The 24,259-nt window shown below is 38.4% G+C and overlaps 1 protein-coding gene across 1 annotated transcript in view; it reads left to right on the top strand.

Annotated features, from left to right (window-relative positions):
- Positions 1-24,259, top strand: part of ARL8B (ADP ribosylation factor like GTPase 8B) — a 53,931-nt gene that overhangs the window by 25,963 nt on the left and 3,709 nt on the right. The window contains exons 2-6 of the mRNA XM_017512627.2: positions 17,323-17,403; positions 19,929-20,002; positions 20,425-20,518; positions 21,221-21,288; positions 21,549-21,619. Coding sequence (XP_017368116.2) covers positions 17,323-17,403; positions 19,929-20,002; positions 20,425-20,518; positions 21,221-21,288; positions 21,549-21,619 — 388 coding nt within the window. The remainder of the gene's footprint in view (positions 1-17,322; positions 17,404-19,928; positions 20,003-20,424; positions 20,519-21,220; positions 21,289-21,548; positions 21,620-24,259) is intronic.

Raw genomic sequence — 24,259 nt, 5'->3', positions numbered from 1 at the left:
CCACCATGCCTGGCTAATTTTTGTATTTTTTGTAAAGGTGGGTTTTCACCACATTGACCAGACTGGCCTTGAACTTCTTACCTCAAGTGATCCACTCACCTCAGCCTCCCAAAGTGCTGGGATTACAAGCATGAGCCACCACCCTTGACACAAGGTACTATGCTTTCATTTCAACCTGCAGAATTCCATTTATCATATCTTACAGGTCAGGTCTAGTAATAACTTCCTCAGCTTTTGTTTTTCTGGGAATGTCTTAATTTTTCTCTAACTTTTGAAGGACACTTTAGCTGAAAATAGGATTCTTGGTTAACAGTTTTTTGTTTTTTCGTTTAGCACTTTGAATATATTAGCCTATTGCCTTCTGACTTCTAAAGCTTCTGATAAGAAATCTATTACTACTCTTACTGTTGATTATTTATATTTGATGAGTTGCTGCTCTTGCTGCTTTCAAGATTATGTCTGTGTTTGTCTTGTAATAGCTTGTTTATAATTTGTCTTGGTATAGATCTCTTTAAGTTCATCCTACGTAGAGTTTGATGAACTACTTGGATGTTTATGTTCATGTCTTTCACCAAATTTGGGAAGTTTTGGATCATTATTTCTTCCAATTATGTCTCTGTCTGCTATTGTCTGTCTTCTTTTAGGACTTCCACAATGTGCATGTTGGTTTTCTTGATGGTATCCCATAGGTCCCTTGGGCCCTGTTCACTTTTCTTCATTGTTTTTCTCTTTCTCTGACTCAGACGGAATAATTTCAATTGTCCTATCCTCAAGTTTGTTGATTGTTTTTCCCCCTGCCTGGTCAAGTCAGCCTTTGTGTTCCTCTAGTGAATTTTTCATTTCAGTTATTGTACTCTTCAACTCTAAACACTTTCTTTTTGGCTTCTCTTTGAGTGTTCTACGTCTTTATTGGTATTTCTATTTTGTTTGTACATGGTTTTCTTGCTATTTTTCTCTTTTTTTAGTTCTTTGAGTACCTTTAAGATAATTGTTTTTTTGTGGGTGTTTTTTGTTTTTGTTTTTGAGACAGGGTCTTGGTCTGTTACCTAGGCTGGAGTCCAGTGGCACGATTTCAGCTCACTGCAACCTCCGCCTCCTGGGTTCAAGTGATTCTCATGCCTCAGCACCCCAAGTAGCTGAGACTACAGGTGCACACCACCATGCCCATCTAATTTTTGTATTTTTAGTAGAGATGCGATTTTACTACGTTAAGCTGGTTTCGAACTCCTGGGATCAAGTGATCTGCCTGCCTCGGCCTTCCAATCTCAGTACCTGTAATCTCATAAAGTGCTGAGATTACAGGTGTCAGCCACTGCTCTTGGCCTAAGATAATTGTTTACTGGTCTTTCTCAGAGTCAGTTTCTGTTGGTTAATTTTTTTCCTTCGAATGGACCATACTTCCCTGTCTCTTATGCTTTGTGATTTTTTTTGTTGTTGTTGAAAACTGAATCTAATAATGTGGTAGCCCTGGAAATCAGAAATCAGACTGCCCCTTTCCCCAGAGTTTACTGCGTTTTTTTTTTTAATGGAGTTTCGCTCTTGTTGCTCAGGCTGGGAGTGCCAATGGCGTGATCTTGGCTCACTGCAGCCTCTGCCTCCTAGGTTCAAATGATTCTCCTGCCTCAGCCTCCCAAGTACCTGGGATTACAGGCACACACCACCATGCCCGGTGAATTTTTGCATTTTCAGTAAAGATGGGATTTTGCCATGTTGGCCAGGCTGGTCTTGAACTCCTGATCTCAAGTAATCCACCTGCCTCACTGTCCCAAAGTGCTAGGATTGCAGGCGTGAGCCACCATGTCCAGCCTCAAATGGGATTTCAGGCATGCTTCACCATGCCTGGCTAATTTTTGTAGTTTTAATAAAGATGGGGTTTCACCATGTTGGCCATGCTGGTCTTGAACCCCTGACCTCAAGTGATCCCTGCCCCTGCCCCCGCCCCCATCCCCAGCCTCCCAAAATGCTGGGATTACAGGCATGAGCCAACCACTGTGCCCAGCCATGATTCTTCATATGTTCAGTTATTTTGGATACTTTTGGATTCTTCTTTTATTCTTCATTCTTCAGTTGTTTTGGATACTTTGAGTATTGTGAGACTCTAGGTTTTGTTTAAATCCTGTGGAGAATATTGATTTGTTTGTTTTGTTACAGCAGGCAGTTAACTCAGAGTTGAGGTCACAAGATCCAACTCACCTTCTGTGGGGTTTGATTCTAGTATGAGGTAAGTTTGCACAGCTTTGCTAGTTCTATTTGGGTCATTTCTGTCTATGTGCCAACCAGGGGGTCAACCAGGAAATTAGGTGGTGTTCTACCTTATAGTTTAGTTCTCAAAGCCTTTAATTTGCTGTTTGGGATTAGATCGATAGGTCACAGCTTAGGGATGAGCCCAGGAGTTTGTATACAACTTTATGGGATGTATTACTCTAGTTCCTTCCCTTCTGAATTTTCTTGATGCTGTCTCATCTCCTATCTCCCACTTCATAGTGTCTGCCCAGCAAGCTTGAGGCTCCTGTGCCTTTCCCTTAGTTCAGTCTGTCTCAGGGGCCATGAAGTAGGAGAGGGAATTGCAAAAAAAAAACAAAAAAACAAAAAACAAACAAAAAAACCGAAGCAACACAAATTGTTTTTTCCATACAGCTTTACTCCCTCCCCTCCCCAAAGCACTTTTTAGACCACAGTTTTCTGGTCAGAAAGGATTTGCTTCTCTGTAAGTATAGCTGGTCCATAGCTGCCTTTAGTGTGCACAGCTTCCAGGCTTGGTTTTGTCTGGGTACAATGGCAAGAGAGAGACGGTGAGAATAATGGATTTCTCCAACTCTGTACTGTATTCCTCACACCCCCAACTTTCTCGTCCCCCCATATACACACACACACACACCCCTCACACCAGAAAGAGAAGTCTCCTCTTGGAGCTTTATCTCTTCATGCCTGGTACACATTTCTGGCAATTGGGCTGCCTTTGTATCCAGACTGGGAGATTGGGAGAAAAGAAACAAAAGTAGGAAACAGCACCAGATTGATTGTACTTCAAGCTGTTTCCATTCTCAAATTTTTCTGCTACTGTTTACTTTTTAGAGTCCTCAGATAGCTTTTGGGACATGCATTCTTTTTTATTCATTTTGTTTGATTATAGTGTTCATTTTTATATTTATTTATTTGTATTTTTAGTAGAGATGGGGTTTCATCAGGTTGGCCAGGCTGGTCTCAAACTCCTGACCTCGTGGTCCACCCACACTGGCCTGCTGAAGTCCTGGGATTACAGGCATGAGCCACTGCACCCAGCTTTTTTTTTTTTTTTTTTTTTGAGATGGAGTCTTGCTCTGTTGCCCTGGCTGCAGTGCAGTGGTGCTATATCAGCTCATTGCAACCTCCGCCTCCTAGGTTCAAGTGAGTCTCCTGCCTTAGCCTCCTAAATAGCTGGGATCACAGGTGCCCACCACCTCGCCACCACACCTAGCTCATTTCTGTAGTTTTAGTAGAGATGGGGTTTCACTATGTTGGCCAGGCTGTTCTTGAACTCTTGACCTTAGGTAATCTTTCCATCTCAGCCTCCCAAAGTGCTGGGATTATAGGTGTGAGCCACTGCACCTGGCCTAGGGCATCCATTCTGTCCAGCATTTTGTATTCACTAGAAGGAACAGGTAATGTCACATCTCATGGACTCTGGGTGGTGATGATGGTAGCAAACATTGAATGTTTTCCCTGTACCAAGCATTGTTCAAAATGCTGTATGTATTTTAATTCGTTTAACTTTTAAACAGCACTGTGAGGTAGAGACTGTGGTTATCTCTGTTTTATATTTGGGCAAAGTAAGGCGTTATAAAGTTAAGGAACATTGATAAGAGGCAAGAGGTAATGTCAGAGTTGTTACCTGATGTGACTGTCTCCAGAGTCCTAGTTATAACCACCAGAATAACACTGCCTGTGTATCGTTGTGTTTTTAACATTTATTACCTGAAAAAAGTGAACAGGGCCTCTTATGGGAATTCTAGAGCCACTGGAACTCCTTATGTTACGCTGAAATGGTTATTTATCAGCTATGCGATTACTATTTTAACATTACTATTTTAGAATGCACCTTATAAATGACATTTAAAATTTTCTTTTATTAGTCCTTTGGTTCTGTCTTACTTTAATATGTCTTAATAAATATTAGGCTTTTTAAATTTTAATGAATATGAAATTCATTCTGTTGTTCATAGGTGACACATTTGTAGTGTATACTGAAGCCTTCCTCCGTAAGGGATTTTTTTTTTTTTTTTTTTTAACTGAAGGACACAGCCAGGCAGGGTGGCTCATGCCTGCAATACTAGTACTTTGGGATGCCAAGGCTGAAGGATCACTTGAGCCCAGGAGTCTGAGACCAGCCTGGGCAACATCGCGAAACCCCCACCTACAGGCACACACCACCATGCCTGGCTCATTTTTGTATTTTGTACAAATATTTGTGGTGATGCGTGCCTATTGTTCCAGTTACTTGGGAGGCTGAGGAGGGAGGATCACCTGAGCCTGGGAAGTCACGGGTGCAGTGAGCCATGATCACATCAGTGTACTCCAGCCTGGGTGACAGAGTGACCTTGTCTCAAAAAAAAAAGACCAAAGGACTTTTCTTACAAACGTATCTTACTATCTTGGGTAGCTCTAGAAATTCTCCCTTTTTAAGTTCAGTAATAGAAACCTAGAAAAAGATTTAGAAGGAAACTTTTTTCTTTTTACAGTTTTTTTTTCTTTTTGAACAGCCAGCATTTGTACCATAGAAGGGCATACAGTGACAAGTCTTTTTCTCATTTTAGTTCCTTAAGTACCCAGTTTTACCAGAAAGAGGAAAAGAAACTTCTAAATAAAGTTATTAATTTTAAAAAGTTTCTATGGTAAAAACGCAAACCTTCAGAAAGAAGTACAAATGTTTAGAGACCAACCGGGACAATAGTATCAAGGCCCAAAAATGTGACCGGTATACTAATAACCCCAACATTCATGCTCCCTACTTTAGAATCCCACACAGCCTGCATGTGAACAGTAAAAAAGGCAGGTGTTTATTAAGGATTATGGTGGACCTTTGATTTTCGCGGGAAATATATCCAGATAGCTAGCTTTAGTGATTCACATGTTAACGAATAGTGTTATTTGCTCAAGCTGTAGCCTTAAGATTTCTTTTAGTGTCCATTTTTATATTGCTGTTGGCTCATCAATGTTTCTGAATATTTATCTGAGTGAAAATGATGGGTGGTTGACAAGGGATACTCACTAGCAAACTAATCACAGACAAGCAAGTTGAATTTTTATTCAACAGTTGTTTGGATATAGATTTAGTAGCACCATTATTAGAATGCTGTTAATGAAAGGTATAGTGATCATACAAAATAATCTTTAGAGGCCTTTTAAAATGACTATTTTTCAGAAATAGAGGTTAGCAAGAATGAGTTTTCAGGCTCCTAATTGAAATTGTAGTTTGGAGAACGTTTTAATCCTCAAGAGTTGTCTTTGTAAAGGAGGTTGCTGCAAAGTAGCTCCATTTGTATTAGCAGACAGTAGAATTAATTAGTTGTTTCAAGTGAGTTAGAATTGGAATGACAGCATGTAATTAGTGGTTGGAGAGTTCCTGTGTCATTATGCTTTACAGAAAGTTATCCAGATGTGATATGACCAGTTGATCTGTAATAAAAACAATTTAAAAAATTACCTAGAGAAGTTTTATTCCCTATATTCGATTTTCATAGCATAATGCTAAAGAAAATGTAATGAGTTTTTCACTGAGTTTTAATGTTCCCATTCAAAAAGAACTATTTAAAAATCCATGTTGCTACTATTTGGGATGTTATGTATCTTGACAGGATAAATGAAACTTGCCACTAGGTTTTTTTTTTTTTTCTTTTTTTCTTTTGAGACAGAGTCTTGCTCTGTCCCCCAGGGTAGAGTGCAGTGGCACAATCTCAGCTCACTGCAACCTCTGCCTCCCAGGCTCAAGCCATCCTCGCAGCTCAGCCTCCCAAGTAGCTGGGACCACAGGCACGCCCTATAACACCTGGCAAAGTTTTGTATTTTTTTCTAGAGACAGGGTCTTGCTTTGTTGCCCAAGCTGGTCTCAAGCTATACACCCACTTCGGCCTCCCAAAGTGCTGGGATTACAGGCATGAGCCACTGCATCTGCCTTTACCACTAGTTACCTTGAAAAAAATAAACTATTCAGCACCTGTTCCAGAAGGCAAATCTGAGTGCTTTCCAAATTACCATAAACTCAACAACATCAAAAAAAAAAAAAAAGACAAAACAAAAAAACCTCAGCAATATTAACCCTGAAACTTGGAGTCTTGCCTTCAGGTGTGGTCTTCAGTCCCAAGTATATCAAGGGCCTGACATCAGAGAGGCAATGTTTGAGTGGTTTGCAAAAACAGTATAGCAGTTAAGAATTAAATATTTCATCTTAAGGGTTTGAGTGCATCCGTTTTGCCTCATAGATGAGGCAGCTGTTTGGGAGTAGGAAAGAAAAAAAGGAGTGAAGAGGGTAGTAAACACTTGAAGCTTTGTGCTAATCTGGGCACTTAGGAGAAGCAGCAGTAAGGAGAAAGGAGACAACACCTTTGCATGCTGATTAAGAGGGTTTAGAGTTCTCTGTGTCTATAACATAATCAAAGTGACACAGCTAGGACTGAAATTTAGATTTCTTGACTCATTTTCAAATAGCACAGCAGGTAGGCACTCTACAGAAACATTCCTTGCTGTGTTCTGATTTCAGTTGGTCCTCAGTCACCTCATACAACCTCCTCTGTTTTGCATAGCATATATTTATTATGTGATGTTTGTACGTTTGTTTCCTAGTTTCTCTACTTTTCTTTTTCTCTATTGTTGAATTACTGCTGACTGATGACTAAGGGAGTACATAGAGGCAGAGACAAAGTAGCTTTAAGACTTTGTAAGACCACAGGAAAAAGTGAACAGCGGTAGGTGTTTATAAATCAGTATAGCATAGATTTGTTATCTGTGTATGCTGTTAAGGTACAGAAAAGGCAGCTGCATGAATTGTTTGCTCATCACTGGATCATTTGTGAAGCAGTCTTTTACAATTGGCCTGTCTACCTTAGAACAACTAGAGCCAGAATTCATAAATGGATAGTATGAGAGCTATAGCCACTTCTTCATCTATGCAGATGCCACAGATGAAAGAGAATGTCATTCCCTGAGCTCAGGTTGGAGCTGTTGTCAGTCCATTTGGATTAGTAGACTAGATGAAACATTGGCATCCAGGCCACAGTCTACACAGGGTGCCTGTTCTTAGCAAGAACCTGAGGTTGCCTTTATCTTTCTGGCTGGTGTTTTGGAAGAGTTAGAAGATTTGTTTGAGTCTGTATTGTTGTACATTTTGTCAGTTTTGAAACGATAATCTTGGAATGTTATGACTTTGTAGAAGGTTTTATTTGATTTGTTCCAGAGAAGTAATTTCTGAGTTTGTTTTATCTGGGATGTTGGCCCATGGGGAGAATTTGGGCCATCAGGGAAAGGAGGCCTTAACTGATTATATCCCTAAGGAATTTGAAGTATTAGTTTAAAATTTTTTGTATGCTACTTAATTCACCATCCTAATTACAGAAGAGCACCTTCTCCCGAAACAAAAATAAACCCAATGGAGTTTTGAGACACTTTATTCTTTTATAATAAGACCTAACTGCCCAAATGAATCTTTTATTTTTATTACAGATTTCAGAGGAACTTGGGCAGGCTTGTTACATGGGTATATTGTGTGATGCTGAGGTTTGGACTTCTACTGATCTTGTCACCCATATAGTGAGCATACTGCCCAATAGTTTCCCAGTCATTGCCCTCTCCCCAATTTTGGAGTCTCCCATGTTTGTCGGACCTCTCTTTATGTCTGTGTGTACTCAGTGTTTAGCTCCCCCTTTTTTTTGGAGACCAGGTCTTGCTTTGTCACCCAAGCCAGAGTGCAGTGGCATGATTTCACCTCATGCAGCCTCTGCATTCTGCTTCCCTGGTTGAAGCAATTCTCCTGCCTCAGCCTGCAAAGTAGCTGGAACTACAGGTGCTTGCCACCACACCCACCTAATTTTCTATAGTTTTAGTAGAGATGAGGTTTCACTATGTTGTCCATGCTGGTCTCGAACTTCTGATCTCAGGCGATCTGCCCACCTCAGCCTCCCAAAGTGCTGGGATTGCAAGCGTGAGCCACTGTGCCCAGCATATCTTTTAACATGTACTTTTTAACTAAAATCTTTTGGGAAGGAATTTTGTCTGTGGTTGGAAGTAAATTCAAATTTGCACATAAAACATCAAATTAATTGACTTTTGGGAAACTATTTAAGGAAAAATTGAGCAAAGTGTTCTGAAATTGGGAGAAAATGAACATTATATGTATGATCCTTGAAATGTTACTGTAGTGAATAATTATGAACATGTTTTCTTTTTCTTTCTTTTTTTTTTTTTCTTGGCCACAGGTCACCCTGTATATGAACATATTTTCTAGTGCCTTAAAAATGAGAGTGCTGCCAGGCATGGTAGCTCATGCCTATAATCCCAGCACTTTGGGAGGCCAAGATGGGTGGATCACCTGAGGTCAGGAGTTCAAGACCAGCATGGCCAACATGGTGAAACCCTGTCGCTGGTAAACATACAAAAATTAGCTAGGCATGGTGCCACACACCTGTAATCCCAGCTACTCGGAAGGCTGAGACAGGAGAATCTCTTGAACCCAGGAGGCAGAGGTTGTAGTGAGCTGAGGTGGCGCCATCACACTCCACCTGGGGGACAAGAGCAAAACTCCATCTTGGGTGACAGCGGCGGAGGGTAGAGGGGAAGAAAGTGCTGTAAAGGGGATATCATATTTGAATACAATGTGTGTGTTTACAATGACTACTGTAAAGAGGAGGAAAATAAAGAACAGAATATGATTACACTTGTCCCTTGGTATATGCAGGAGATTGGTTCCAGTACCACCTCTGTATACCAAAATCTCTACATATTCAAGTCCTGAAGTTGGCCTTGCACATATGAAAAGTTGCTCCCCCCCTCCCATATATTAGGTTTTCGAATCCCATGAATACTGTATTTTTGATTTGGATTTGATTGGAAAAAATTGCATATGTAAATGGACCCATAAGCACTTCAAACCTATGTAGTTCAAGGGTTAACTTTAGTTAAAACTCTTCTACTTTTTCCTGAACTAATTGTCAGAATTCCTTATGATTGATTCTATTCATGAATTTGCTATTATTTATTATTGTAGTAGGTGATAAGTGGTAGTAGCATGACTAATTTATCTTCTGTTTCCGGATGCACTTGATACAATAAAGAATAAGGATGGTATTTGATTTCTATTTAAAATTTGTTTTATTTGGAAATAATTTAAAATTTATAGAAAAGTTGCAGAAATAAATGCATTGCAAACAGCACTCATACCCTTTTCTAGGATCAAACTGTGGTTAACATTTTACCTCATTTGCTTTCTGATATGTATTTGTATCACCTATAGCATTTAGTTTTCTGAAATATTGGAGGATGAGACCCTTTTTTTCTAAGTATGTGGTTTCTAAGATTAGGGATTTTTTTTACATGAGTATGGTTACCAACTTTAGTACATTTAAAAGTGGATGCATCATAGATTTTTATTCCATTTTTGTCGATTGACCCAACGATAATATCATTTGTAGCCATTTTTGCCCTTCAGTACAAGATCCAGTCTAGGATCATATACCGCTTTTAGTTGTCATGTCTCTTTAGCCTCCTTTAATCTGAAACATTTCTACAGATCTTCTTTTTCTGGCATTGACATTTTTGAAAATTCACAAACAACCCTTCTTTTAAATAGAGCGTTCCTCATTTTGGGTTTATCTGATGATTACATTCTGTTGTATATATATATTCTCAGCTGGAATACTACGTAGAGGATATTGTGTCCTTCTAATGGTATCATGTCTGTAGGCACATGATGTTAATGTGAGCATCATTGAGTTACTAGTTTTGATCACATAAAGTGTTGCTTGATTTCTCCATTGTATAATTACTAGTTTTTCCCATCTTGCAACTAATAATTGGTTTGTGGGGATATACTTTCGGATTGTGAAACATCGTGCTCTTCATCAAAATTTCCCCCTAGATGAGTACAGTATCTGATTACCTTTCATTTTAAGTACTTTGCCAGAAAAAAAAAATCAATTGCATTTCTTTTTCTTACTAATGTAAATTGAAATATAAATTCCATTTACTACAGAAATATAGAAAGCATAATACTATTACTAATTTGAAAAATGAGTATTGGTACTTAGAGTTATTTTATGTATGAATTAAAAGTTCTTAGGAAAATGACTAATTTGGGTATTTATTTGGTCATATCTTCTCACTTGCCCAGTGTGTGAATTTTGGAATTAAACAATTGAGTCCTAGTGTGTTTTGTTTTAAAAAGAAAGAAAAGACCACTCTGCTTAGCATGTGAAAAGTAGTTTCTTCTGTGCTGTACCAATAGAAAAAAGTTAGTGTGAGGCTTTGTCATGCTTCTTAAGAGCGGCTTGATAATCATACCCTTAAGATTCTTAGAGAAAAAGACCATGAGACATTTGTTAAAGTAGGTGTTTTTCTATTTGTCTTTTCAATTTTGTTGTGTTGGATTAGACTGCTGCTATAGATGGACAGGTCATGCAAACAGAAGCCTCATTTTCCATGTTGTTTTTAATAGCTTGCTTTCTGTATTTCTTCATTTAAAAGAGCAGTTCTAAAATCTAACCTAATCCATTTAGTGCTACTCTACTTTGAAAGCACTGAAACATATGAAGAGGATTTCACTGTGTTCTTTCTAGTATCTGATATCACTGTTTACAAGCAGTCAGTGCACAGCACAACTCTGGTACATTAATCTGTTTACAGAGAATAGTTGCACCTGCCCCTCACCCATTTCTATTGTCTTAAGATATCTTTTTTTTTTTTTTTGGGTAATGCTCTGTCGCCCAGGCTGGAGTGCAGTGGTGTGTCCTCAGCTCACTGCAACCCCTGCCTCCTGGGTTCAAGCGATTGTCTCAGCCTCTGGAGTAGCTGGAACTATAAGCACGTGCCGCTATGCCTGGCTAATTTTTTATATTTTGGTAGAGGTGGGGTTTTATCACATTGTCCATGCTGGTCTCAAACTCCTGAGCTCAGGCAATCCACCTGCCTTGGCCTACCAAAGTGCTGGGATTACAGGCATGAGCCACCGTGCCCAGCCGTCTTAAGGTGTCTTTAGTAAGATGTCCTTTCACTATTAGAGGTTCACTGCCTCGTGTCTTCAGTCTTCCTCCTGTTAACTTTGGTTCCTCTCTTTACGTTCTTCAACATTTTCCATTTGTCTCATTTCTGAGATCTCTAGTAGAAAATTTAGGTAAGCTCTGCAAAGTGAAGTTGACACTGATAGAACTTTCTTGGACAAGGTCTGCTTTAGCCTTTGGTATGCTAACGAATTTGGGGAAAGCCACATTTTTTGCTGTTGTAGCATTCATCTCCTTGCTTCCCGGTATTTTAAATGAACGGCCTATGAATTTAACATAAAACCATAAATGTTAGGGCTGAAAGTGACGTTGGAGATACCCTTCCAATTTCCTTTTTCTCGATAAGGAAGCTGACTCCCAAGGTCAGATGACTTGGTGCTGGTTAGTAAGTAGCATAATTGATAATAAGATTCCCTGACTTTGAGAATAGTCGTCTTTTTGCCATCTTATTTTGCTCAACCAAATTCCAGGTACACTGCCTTGCAACTGGCTTATAGGAGGGTAAGCATTGTGACAGTGGCAGCTCCATCTGCCATCACAAAATCACAGTGAGTGCCACGTGTGATTATGGCATGTAAGAAGGCAGGCATGAAAGCATACAGTAGTCCTACTTATCCATGGTTTGCTTTCCAGTTTAAGTTACCTATGCTCAACCTCTGAAAATATTAAATGGAAAATTCCAGAACTAAGCGATTCATAAGTTTTAAACTGAACACAGTTCTAAGTAGTGTTTTGAAATCTTGCCCTATCACATGTGGAGTGTGCATCATCCCATTGTCCAGCATAAATCCCCACTCTATAGTTGACCCTCCACTTAGTCACCTGGTAGCTGCCTAGTTTATCAGATTGACTCTTGAGGTATTGCAGTGCTTGTGTCCAAGTAATCCTCCTTTTCTTTAATAATGACTCCAAAGCACAAGAGTACTGTGCCTAATTTATAAATTAAGCTTTATCAGCCAGGCATGGTGACTCATGCCTGTAATCCCAGCACTTTGGGAGACTGAGGCAGTTGGATCATGAGGTCAGGAGTTTGAGACCAGCCTGACCAACATAATGAAACCCTGCCTCTACCAAAAATACAGAAAATTAGCTGGGTGTGGTGGTGCACACCGGTACTTCCAGCTACTCGAGAGGCTGACGCTGGAGAATCACTGGAAACTGGGAGGTGGAGTTTGCAGTGAGCCAAGATCATGCCGTTGCACTCCAGCCCAGGCGACAGTGCGAGATTCCATCTCAAAAAACAGTAAAATAAATTAAGCTTTATCATAGGTATGTATGTATTGAAAAAAAACATAGTGTACATAGGGTTAGGTTCTATCTGTGATGTCAGGCATCCACTGGGGTTCTTGGAATGTATCCCCCAAGAATAGGGAAGGACTACTTTTATTTCTCTACTCTTCCTTCAAAGTCAGATTAACTCTTTACTATCCAGATCTTAAGAACAATGTGACTTAAGGCAAGTGACTTAATCTGGCATTGCCTTGTTTTTCTCATCTGAGAAATGATGATAATGCCACTTATTTCACTGGGTTGTTATAACAATTAAATAAGCTATGTTGATTAATATTTATTAAGTGCTTGGTATTTTTTTTAATTTTTCACTTGTTACGATGGAATTTCAAAGTGCTTAGTATTATATGTGTTTGTTCAATTTGTTAAAATAAGTAGAATGATACACAACTAAGTATTTTCTAAACATGTTTCTCCAGCCTGTAGTCTTAATTAAGCAGTTTATTGATAGCACGGACATAAATTCTCAGCTCTTTAGTGCACAACTGCTAACTGAGTGGTTATAGTTGTTCAACACGAGCTTTGAAAAGTGATGATTAGGATTGGACACTAGGCAAGAAGTAGAAAATGCTTCCACGTCCATAAAGTAATTATTGCACAAAATTCATGGATCAAAGTTAAGCAGTTTTTTGGCAGAAGAGTTCCAGCATTTTCCTCCTTCATGGCCTGTAACTTTTTTGTTTTCTTTTAGAGACAGGCTGTCACTCTATTGTCCAGGCTGGAATACAGTGGCACAGTCTTGGCTTACTGCAACCTCCACCTCCCAGGCTCCAGCGATTCTCTCACCCCAGCCTCCTCAGTAGCTGGGACTACAGACTCAATCACCACACCTGGCTAATTTTTGTATTTTTTGTAGAGATAAGGTTTTGCCATGTCACCCAGGCTAGTCTTGAACTCTTGGGCCCCAGCAACCTGCCTGTCTTGGCCTCCCAAAGCGCTGGAATTACAAGCTTCAGCCATTGTGCTGGGCCCTAATAACTCTTACTTTGTTAAACAAATATTTGTTGAATATCTTGCTGTACTCAAGATATTTTGGAGTAAAAACTCAAGGACTGGAATAGCTAATTTTTGGTTTTTGCATGTTAGTGGTAGCAGCTGAATTACAGGAAAGTTGTTAAGTGTTGGCCAAGGTAAAGAAAAGAGATAAATGAACCCCTGAGAAAGCTCAGGGATACCTCAGTATACCGCAGCCCCCTACATTATTTTATCATGGAGTGGTGCTGTAATTGATGTTCATAATCAGAAAATGTTAACCCCAGAAGGGCCCTTGAGGGTTATCTAATTTAGTTTTTTTGTTTTGCAGTAAAGTGACCCTGAAACATTGAGAACACATTAAATCATTTTCTATAGATTGTGTGTGAGAAGTAGCCAAGTGTGTATTGCCTTTTAGAAAGCTTTCTATGCAAGCTAGTTATAGAGATTGGGACCTAAAAAGTACTATTTCCTGCCTCTTCATTATTTAAAACACCTGTTTCCTAATGATACGTAATAAGTGAGCATTATCTCACATAGATCTCTCCTCAGAGATTAATTAAAGCCTATCATAATAAATATAATTGCAATTACAGCTAGTGCTCGACTTATGACCAGAATTGACTCCGTCGGACCAGTCGTAAAACGATTTGGTCGTAAGTTGAGTAGGCTATATGCACGCGGAGATGGTAGTGCTGCCGGAGGCTGGTCCGCACTCGTATGCCCAACATTTGCGCTGCCAGACGTGGAGCGGTCGTGGCTAGCGATTGTGCTCATAAAGTCAAATGGTCGTAAGTTGCATAGGTCGTAAGTCGATCAATACCTGTAAAATATTTAAGAAAAATACAATCGTGATTTAGCCCTATGACCTTGGGACTCTACTACCTGTTCTATAACATGGTAATAATTGTCCCTATATCATGATTAGTTTTTTAAAATTTTGGTAAAATACACAAAACAATGTATCATCTTAATCATTTATAAGTGTGCAGTTCAGTAGTGTTAAGTACATTCACACCATGTAACCATTATCACTGTCTACTTCTAGAAAGTTTTTATCTTTGCAAACTGGAATTTCATACCCATTAAACAATTTCCCATTCTCCCCTCCTCCAAGCCTCTGTCAGCTACCATTCTATTAATACCTTCTGTCTTTATGAATCTGACTACTTTAGGTACCTCATATAAGTGAAATACAGCGTGTGTGTTTGTGTCACACACTGCTGGCTTATTTCACTTAGCAAAATGTCTTCATTTCTTTTGGGTGTATATTTAGAAGTTAAATTGCTGGATCATATGCTAATTCTATTTTTAGGTTTTGAGGAACTGCCATACCGTTTTCTATAGCAGCTATACCATTTTACCTTCCTACTAGCAGTATACCAGCAGTGTAGAAGAGTTCTTGTTTCTCTACATCCTTTCCACTGCTGACTTTGTTTCTTCTTCTTTTTTTTTTTTTTTTTGCTTTTTCTCTTAATAGTAGCCATCCTACTGGATGTTACGTGGTATCTTTTTGTGCATTTCCCTAATGATTAGTGAGTTGAACATCTTTTCATGAGGTTATTGACCATTTATCTTCTATCGTGACTTAGTTTTGATATAACTAGTTTTGATATAATGACTAAATTTTCAAATACAATCACATATGTGAAAGTCCTGAGAATGATATGTAATATAAGTGAAATTAATGATTATGGTTGTGTTAACATTTTTTTTCTGAAATTAATCGAAACTCCACCGAACAGTTAAGAAAAGGCAGAATCTGAGTTCTGTAGAGGAAGTTATTTTTACACTTGGAATTCATTTTGCTCAGGACTTCAGACAATTTTGGAATACATGTGTATGTGACTAGCGTAAGGTCATAGCAAATAATTGCCCAGTGTTAAGGCCTTAAAAATAGTCTGTTTAACCAGTCCCTGTTGAGGTATTTGTTAATCCTGGGTTGTTAACCTAAAAATATAAGAGTAAAGTCAACTGAGAAATTAACTGAGAAATTTGCTAGTGTGAATAAAATATAAATACTTAAAATCAGTAATAATCGTGACTCATTAAGATGTACTTCATAAGAGCAGTCAAAATAGAGAATATGGCAAGAAATACGTAAGACTTATGAGAATCATGATACTTTACTGAAGAATATAAAAGATTGGAATGATGAAGTGGACAAACCACGTGCCTGAATGAAAAGACTTGATAGTGGTTAAATACTGAGTTGACAAAGGGTGATTTTTCTCAAATTAATACATTTAGTGTAATTCCAGTTAATGTTTTAGCAAAAATTACTAATCTCTGAAGTTTATTTGGAATGTGGGTGATGAGTAAAGATAATACCAAAAAATCCCAAATTTTTCATCAGCTATATAGAATAATACTTAGTATAAATTATAGTAATAAGCCTAGTGTTTATTCAGGAATAAACAGAGTAATGGAAAAGAATTAAGGACCCAGATACATAACTGTCTGTCTATGGTGTTTGACGAATCACTTATTATTATTTATTTATTTGGAGATGGAGTCTCATTCTGTTGCCCAGGCTAGAGTGCAGTGGCACAATCTTGGCTCAGTGCAATCTCTACCTCTTCAAGTGATTCTCCTGCCACAGCCTCCCAAGTAGCTGGGATTACTGGTGCAGCCCACCATGCCTGGCTAATTTTTTTGTATTTTTAGTAGAGACGGGGTTTTAGCATATTGGCTAGGCTAGTCTTGAACTCCTGACCTCAAGTGATTCACCCGCCTTGGCCCCGAAAAGTAGTGGGATTACAGGTGTGAGCCATCACACCTGGCCTGACATACCATTTTTAATTAGTTGGGAAAAGACAGATTTTTTTTGTTGTTGTTGTTTGTTTGAGAGGGAGTCTCAACTCTTCCATCCAGACTAGAGTGCCACTGGCACATTCTTGGCTCACTGCTACCTGTGCTTCCTGGGTTCAAGCACTTCTCTTGCCTCAGCCTCCCAAGTAGCTGGGATTACAGGCTCTCGCCATCACGCCTGGCAGATTTTTGTATTTTAGTAGAGACAAGGTTTCACCATGTTGGCCAGGCTGGTCTTGAACTCCTGACCCCAGGTGATCTGCCCACCTTGGCCTCTCAAAGTGCTGGGATTACAGGCGTGATCTGCCGAGACTGGCCAAACAAAGATTCTTTAATTAGTGTTGGGATGATTGTTAGTTATCTGTTTGGAAAAAGAGACTTTACTATAGTACTGTATATAGTCATATTCCAGTTGGATACATGTTTTAAATTTGAAAAAGTCACATAGTATTAGAAGAATACTATCGAAGATTAGAAACCAAATCTTCTAATGACATTGAGATTAGAAACAAAAAGAGAACAAAATCGATTGCATAAAATGGAGAACTTGTGTGTGACAAAACATTTTATAAGCCTTATTGAAAGACAGACTTGGAAACGCTATTTAGCAGTGAATTTTAATAGTTATTATCAGAATAATTTAAATGCTGAAAGTTTTATTTCTGATTTTCATCTACTTTGTGTATGAAAATGTACATCTAGGCAAACAAATTTATAAATTTTCTCTTATATTTGTAATATAAAAATTGTTTTTAGCTTAAGGAAATATGTAAAAAATTAGTTTCAAAAATATGTTTTTTTAAATGGGAGAATATATCGAGCCAGAACAAAATAATGCATCTCTTCAAGAATTACGGCCATAGGAACATATTCTTAAAGTAGATTGTTACCAGCAGTAAAAAACTATTTACCAAAATGGGTACAATTGTAATGTTGATACTGGAAGTTTGTGCAGTGTCATTATAGATATTGATTAGTCTAACTTCAAATATTGTATTTTGTTCAGTCAGGTCAGTTCAGTGAAGATATGATACCCACAGTGGGCTTCAACATGAGGAAGGTAACTAAAGGTAACGTCACAATAAAGGTACGTTATTTTATTGCCACATGAAATTAAATTGTTAGTGTAGACACCTAGGACTTTTTCTGTTTATTTCTCGGTATTTACTGAAAATTTGCAGTTCTTCAATAATGAATGTGCATGTTTTGAGACAAGAGTTTCGCTCTATCACCCAGGCTGGAGCGCAGTCGTACAATTGCCACTCACTGCAACCTCTGCCTCCTGGGTTCAAGTGATTCTCCTGCCTCAGCTTCCCAAATAGCTAAGATTATAGGCTTGTGCCACCATACTCAGCTAATTTTTTGTATTTTTAGTAGAGACAGGGTTTCACCATGTCTGTTAGGCTGGGCTCAACTCCTGACCTCAAATGGTCCACCTGCCACCGCCTCCCCAAGTGCTGGGATTACAGGCTTGACCCACTACGCTTGACCAAGAATAGATTTTTAATCTATTTGTTTCTCAAAAATTAAACATTTTTAATTCATTTCTCCAATAATTAAAAAACGTATAAGAGTTATACTCATAAAGAACTTAGCCCACTTATGTGTTGGCAGAAGTAATATTTGAAATTTAGATGCTCCTAGGGAAAAAAGATCCCATCTTTAAGAGTATTTGGAATTGGAATGTGGTATTACATTATTTCATGAATAATATTTTATATTGAAAGTTATACTGTATTTAAAATTTTGCTAGTTAAGTGTTATATTTGTGGTAGCAAATTCTGTAGCCTAATTTTCCCTTTTTGCTTTTTATTTTTTGAGATGGAGTTTTGCTCTTGTTGCCCAGGCTGGAGTGCAATGGCCCAATCTCAGCTCACTGCAACTTCTGCCTCCCGGGTCTAGCAATTCACCTGCCTCAGCCTCCCAAGTAGCTGGGATTATAGTCATGTGCCATCATGACTGGCTAATTTTGTATTTCTAGTTTAATTTGTTGGCTGGTCTTGAACTCCTGACCTTGTGATCCGCCCGTCTCAGCCTCCCAAAGTGCTGGGATTGTAAGTGTGAGTCACTGCACCCGGCCATTTTCCCTTTCTTTACTATTAAGCCCTGAAATTGAAACTATAAAATAGGAAAAAGTTAACTAGCTGTTTAACACAATTTTCTTTTTAAAATGAATTCGACAAGTTTAAATCATGGACTGTTTTCTTTCTTTCTTTTTTAAATAGACAGGGTCTTGCTGTGTCATCCCTGTTGGAGTATAGTGCCAAAATTATAGCTCATTGCCCCTGGGACTACAGGTGCATGCCATTGTACCTAGCTAATTAAAAAAATTTTTTTTTAGAGGTAGCGCCTCACTGTGTTACTCAGACTGGTCTTGAACTCCTGCCTTTAGCAATCCTTCCTTATCAGCCTTCCAAGTAGCTGGAATTACAGTCATGAACCACCACATCCATCTAAATCATGGACTGTTGAACTGCTTATTAGGGGCAGGGTTTTAGCTTTTTGCTTTGCTTTGGTTTGGTTTGTTTCAGTAGTTCATGGAAGTTTATTTTCATGGCCTGAGCCTTAATGTTCATTTTGCCCAATTATTGTGGTTCACAGAAGCTGTTCACTAAGATCTCCGTGGCTCGTCTAATGAAGTTCCAGATTTAGTTATGTGCATGTTTCTTTATGCTTGTTACCAGTTCAGTAGTTAAACTGTGGAAGCCTCTTAAAGATAAATACCATGACTTGAGACTTTGATGTAGCGTCTAGCGTGATGCCCTGTGGAGTAGACAATAATCAAATGATTATGGATGGTGGCTTTCATATGGATAAAATACTTTTATTTTATTTTTTTGAGACAGAGTTTCACTTTTGTTGCCTAGGCTAAATGGCGAGATCTCGGCTCACTGCAACCTCCGACTCCTGGATTCAAGTGATTCTCCTGTTTCAGCCTCCTGAGTAGCTGGGATTACAAGTGGCCGCCACTATGCCTGGCTAATGTTTTGTATTTTCAGTAGACATGGGATTTCACCATGTTGGCCAGGCTGGTCTCGAACTCCTGACCCCAAGTGATCCACCCGCCTCGGTCTCCCAAAGTGCTGGGATTACAGGCGTGAGCCACCACACCTGGCCAAAATAATTTTATGCAAGAAAAACATCTATGTGGAAATGTTGGTTACTTATTTACAGGATAATTTTAAACGTTAGGCATTAATGTAGAACAAATTAGACAATTAGGCTTTAATAGATTCTGAATTGTTGTTTTCTGTCTTGGCATTCAAATCTGGATGCATGGTTCTGAGCTTTTAAAAGTGTTATCATAAGCACATATTTTCAATATTAGAAGTGTATTAGTTAATAGGCAAACTTTTGGACATACACCAAATCTTTGCTCAAGCAAAATTTTAGATGTATTATAAATGTATTAAATATGGACTTCAAGTTTAGAAGTGGCCCCAAGAATTTCCAGATTAAGAGCTGTTTGAGGTCAAGTTTTTCAGGAGCACTTTGTCTCTAACGTTGTAGAAATAAGTATATCTTTCTGGTCTTTCTCTTTTTCTGCTACTTCCTCTTTGAATCATTTATTTGAAATATATTTATTAAGAATTACCTTGTCTTGATTTAAAGATCTGGGACATAGGAGGACAACCCCGATTTCGAAGCATGTGGGAGCGGTATTGCAGAGGAGTCAATGCTATTGTGTAAGCGGTTTTTTTGTTTGTTTTTAAATCAATTTAGGTGCCAAACAAGAAAGTTCATTTTAATATTTCCAGAGGCTCAATTTTTATATCAGGCAATACAGATCTTTCTTAGCTAATATCCCAGTGTAATCCTGTTAACATGGGATTTAAAAAATAGTTATCATAGAATGAGAGCTTTATTTATGTTTTTTGATCATGTAGCTAAGAGCTAAGGAGTATACATGTTTTACTATCATGTATTAGTCTTTAAAAACAGTCTAGTTAAAAAGTGTTAAAGGGTGCTGAACCTTTCTTTAGGACGTAATTTATTTTGGTTAACAATTTCAATAATGTAAATTTTATGAAAATTAAAAATCAGTAATACTAGTTGTCTTATCAAAGCATATGGAGAAGGTATATTGAGATCACTTCATTTTTTTAAGTTACATGATAGATGCTGCAGATCGTGAAAAGATAGAAGCTTCCCGAAATGAGCTACATAATCTTCTAGATAAACCACAGTTACAAGGAATTCCAGTAAGTATGGAATACTTGTTATTTTACATTGTAATTATATAATGATATTAATTATGATAATTAAACAATGATACTATGTTTGAAATCAGTACAATGTTTTTCTTTAAAAAATCTGGCAGACTTGTTTACATGTATGTGCCATACACTGGGCATTGTGCTAAATATGAATCTTGTAACCAGATATCTACCAAACTACTATGCAGCAGTCGCAGTGGTTAGGCCTGGAGATACAGTGATGAACAGAAATCACTAGAAATGTACTCTGTGCTGTCATGGACCTTATCGTTTAGTGGGAATGGTAGATACTCTGAAAACATTTGAATAATGCAGCTCTAAGTGCTAGGAAGAAAGGTGCAAGGGGCTATGAATTTCCAAAATTTGAAACACTTCTGGTCCCAGGCATTTTGGATAAGGGATACTAACCATGTATTAAGAATAGCAGAATGCATAGCATAGACTCAGAATATCTTAAATAGAAGTGGCAGCCACAGACTGAATTAAGGGCACCTACCTTGTAGGAATTAAGCGAATACCAATATAAGCAAGGAAATGAATGAGATAGGCCACCAGTTACACAAATATGCCTTAATATTATGGAATGTGTTAACATCTTAATTTTATGTCTTCACATGTCAAGATGATAAACTTCTATGATTTTTTTTTTTTTACATAAAAGTGTGCTCTTATTGTTTCTTTTTAAAGGTGCTAGTGCTTGGAAACAAGAGAGATCTTCCTAATGCCTTGGATGAGAAACAGCTAATTGAAAAAATGTATGTCTTGAGTATGCTATTTTAATAACTTCATTCTAAATTACCTTATTTTGCCCACTTGATATGTTATTCCTAGTGATCATAGCCATTGTTTTTTAATGTAGATAAACCTGGCCTATCAGAGAAACGAATCCTAACATTTTAGGATTGCTAAAATTATTTCTTTAGTATGGTAATAAAACTAATGAGTAAAATTGAATGAAGTAATAAGGATGACAGCTGTTCTAAGCACAAACTTACCCTCTTAATTCTTCTCATAGGAATCTGTCTGCTATTCAGGATAGAGAAATTTGCTGCTATTCAATTTCTTGCAAAGAAAAGGATAATATAGGTAAGAAACGACTGGTAATTTTGGAAGAAATGGGTATCATTGGAAGGAATGTCTATTTTTTTACAGCTTATTATCTCAGTTTCTCATTAAGTGACTTTCTTTACAGAGTACTGTTGCTTTTGCCTGAGAAAAAAGAATAGATATTATACCTTTTGACAACAAATATAGTGAATCTTGACTTAACATCATTGATAGCTTCTTGGAAATTGCAGAGAGAGAGACAGTGAGAGAGAGAGTGTGTGTGTATTTTTAATTTATTTTTGAGACGGAGTTACTCCTTCACCTAGGCTGGAGTGCAGTGCTGATTTCCTCTGCCTCCTGGATTAAAGCAATTCTCATACCTAAACCTCCTCCGTAGCTGGGACTACAAATAAACACCACCATGCCTGGCTAATTTTTGTATTTTCAGTAGAGACGGGGTTTCACCACATTGCTCAGGCTCGTCTTGAACTCCTGACCTCAGGTGATCCGTCCGCCTTGGCCTCCCAAAGCGTTGGGATTACATCTGTGAGCCCAGCCTATATGTTATTAAACTCTTGAGTGCAAAAAAATTTTTTAAAAGAGGAAATCGCACTTTTAATTGAAATGACATTCAGCAGGCCCTCATTTCCTTCAGTGTTGTGTTGTTACAACGTTCATGAGAAAAAAAATAGTTTTATTATACACCATTTCACTTAAAGTGGCAGTTTCCAATAACCTATCAATGATGTTAAGTGTGGACTTAATGTATAACATCCTGAATCTTCTTTTTGCCCTTTAAAAATGAAAATGCAATAAAGTCATGAGGCTAAGATTATATTATACCAATTTATCGTATTAATTTTTGTAGAGCTAGTATCCAGCTGTGCTTTATAGCAATATGGCATTTTTGAAATAAGACTTTATAAAAATTAGTCTACAGGCACTACAACAATTTTTCAGTTATTGAACCAGTATATTACTGTAGTATATTAGCACTCTGTTGGAATTATGAGCCCAAAATACCCCCATCTACTCAATGCCCATATTAATTTCTTAGAGCTGCCATAACAAAGTACTACAAACGAGGTGGCTTAGGACAGCAGAAACTTAAGCCACTTAAAATTCTGGAGACTAGAAGTCCAGATCAAGTTGTCCGCAGTGTTGTGTTCTCTGGAGGCTGAAGAAGATCCCTCCTTGCCTCTCTCTAGCTTGTGGTGCTTGCCAGTCATCTTTGGCATTCCTTCACTTATAGATGTACCACTCCAGTCTCTGCCTCACATTCAAGCTTCTCCCCTGTGGTTGTCTCTGTGTGAGTGTATTATCTTTTCCTAAGGACACGAGCCACAGGATTAGGGCCTACCCTAATCCAGTATGACCTTATCTTAACTATTGCAGAGACTGTATTTCCAATAAAAGTCACATTCTGAGGTTCTGGATGGACATGACTTTTTAGGGTATACTAAATAATCTATCTAGTACAGTATCCTTACAGAATAAGTATGTATGGCTCAACTTTGTTTTCTTTTCTTTTCTTTTTTTTTTTTTTTTGAGACAGAGTTTCGCTCTTGTTACCCAGGCTGGAGTGCAATGGCACGATCTCGGCTCACCGCAACCTCCGCCTCCTGGGTTCAGGCAGTTCTCCTGCCTCAGCCTCCTGAGTAGCTGGGATTACAGGCACGCCCATGCCCAGCTAATTTTTTGTAGTTTTAGTACAGACGGGGTTTCACCATGTTGACCAGGATGGTCTCGATCTCTTGACCTTGTGATCCACCCGCCTCGGCCTCCCAAAGTGCTGGGATTATAGGCGTGAGCCACTGCGCCCGGCCTCAACTTCGTTTTCTTAACTAATTTGGTGGGAGATTATTTGATAAGTGAATGTATTGGAATAAAATATAATAGTACCAAAATACTATATTTACAAAGGTTACTCTGATTTTTTTTCTTTAGGTTTTGTATTATTTCCAGCCTATCCTCCTATAACTTGCCTTCCACCCCACCTGAAAACATGGCTTTATTTATTTTTATTTTCTTGAGATGGAGTCTCACTCCCCTGGCTGGATTGCAGTGGGAAGATCTCAGCTCACAGTAACCTCCATTTCCTGAGTTCAAGTGATTCTTGTGCCTCAGCGTCCTGAGTAGCTGGGATTGCAGGCACCCACTACCACACCAAGCTAATTTTTGTATTTTTAGTAGAGACAGGGTTTCACCATGTTGGCCAGGCTGGTCTTGAACTCCTGACCTCAGGTGATTTGCCTGCCTTGGCCTCCCAAAGTGTTTGGATTACAGACATGAGCTACTGTGCCCAGCCATAAACATGCTTTAATGAGCCCAAACAGTTGTTCTGACTGTTTCTGGGCTTCATTTAAAGGCACCGGGGGTGGTCTCAGCCCTAGTAACAGCTGATAGACACAAATTTTCCTTTATAAAGGGATAGAATAATTGACTTGTTACATTGAAGCATAATTCACTTGTTTATTTGAGAACAGACACGTCAAGCATTTGTGGTTACTTAGACTTGATTTAAAAGTTTTTTATCTATGTGCCAGGGGAAACCTTAAAATTTAAAATATGCTTCATGAAAGCATTTATTTCTATTCTACATCAGTGGTTCTCAATGGGGAGCTTTTCCCCCCAGGAGACATTTGACAATGTCTGGAGGCATTTTTGGTTATCATAACT

Source organism: Cebus imitator, unplaced genomic scaffold, assembly GCF_001604975.1.
Source record: "Cebus imitator isolate Cc_AM_T3 unplaced genomic scaffold, Cebus_imitator-1.0 Scaffold474, whole genome shotgun sequence".
NCBI lineage: Eukaryota > Metazoa > Chordata > Mammalia > Primates > Cebidae > Cebus > Cebus imitator.
This window is presented reverse-complemented; position numbering and strand designations above follow the sequence as displayed.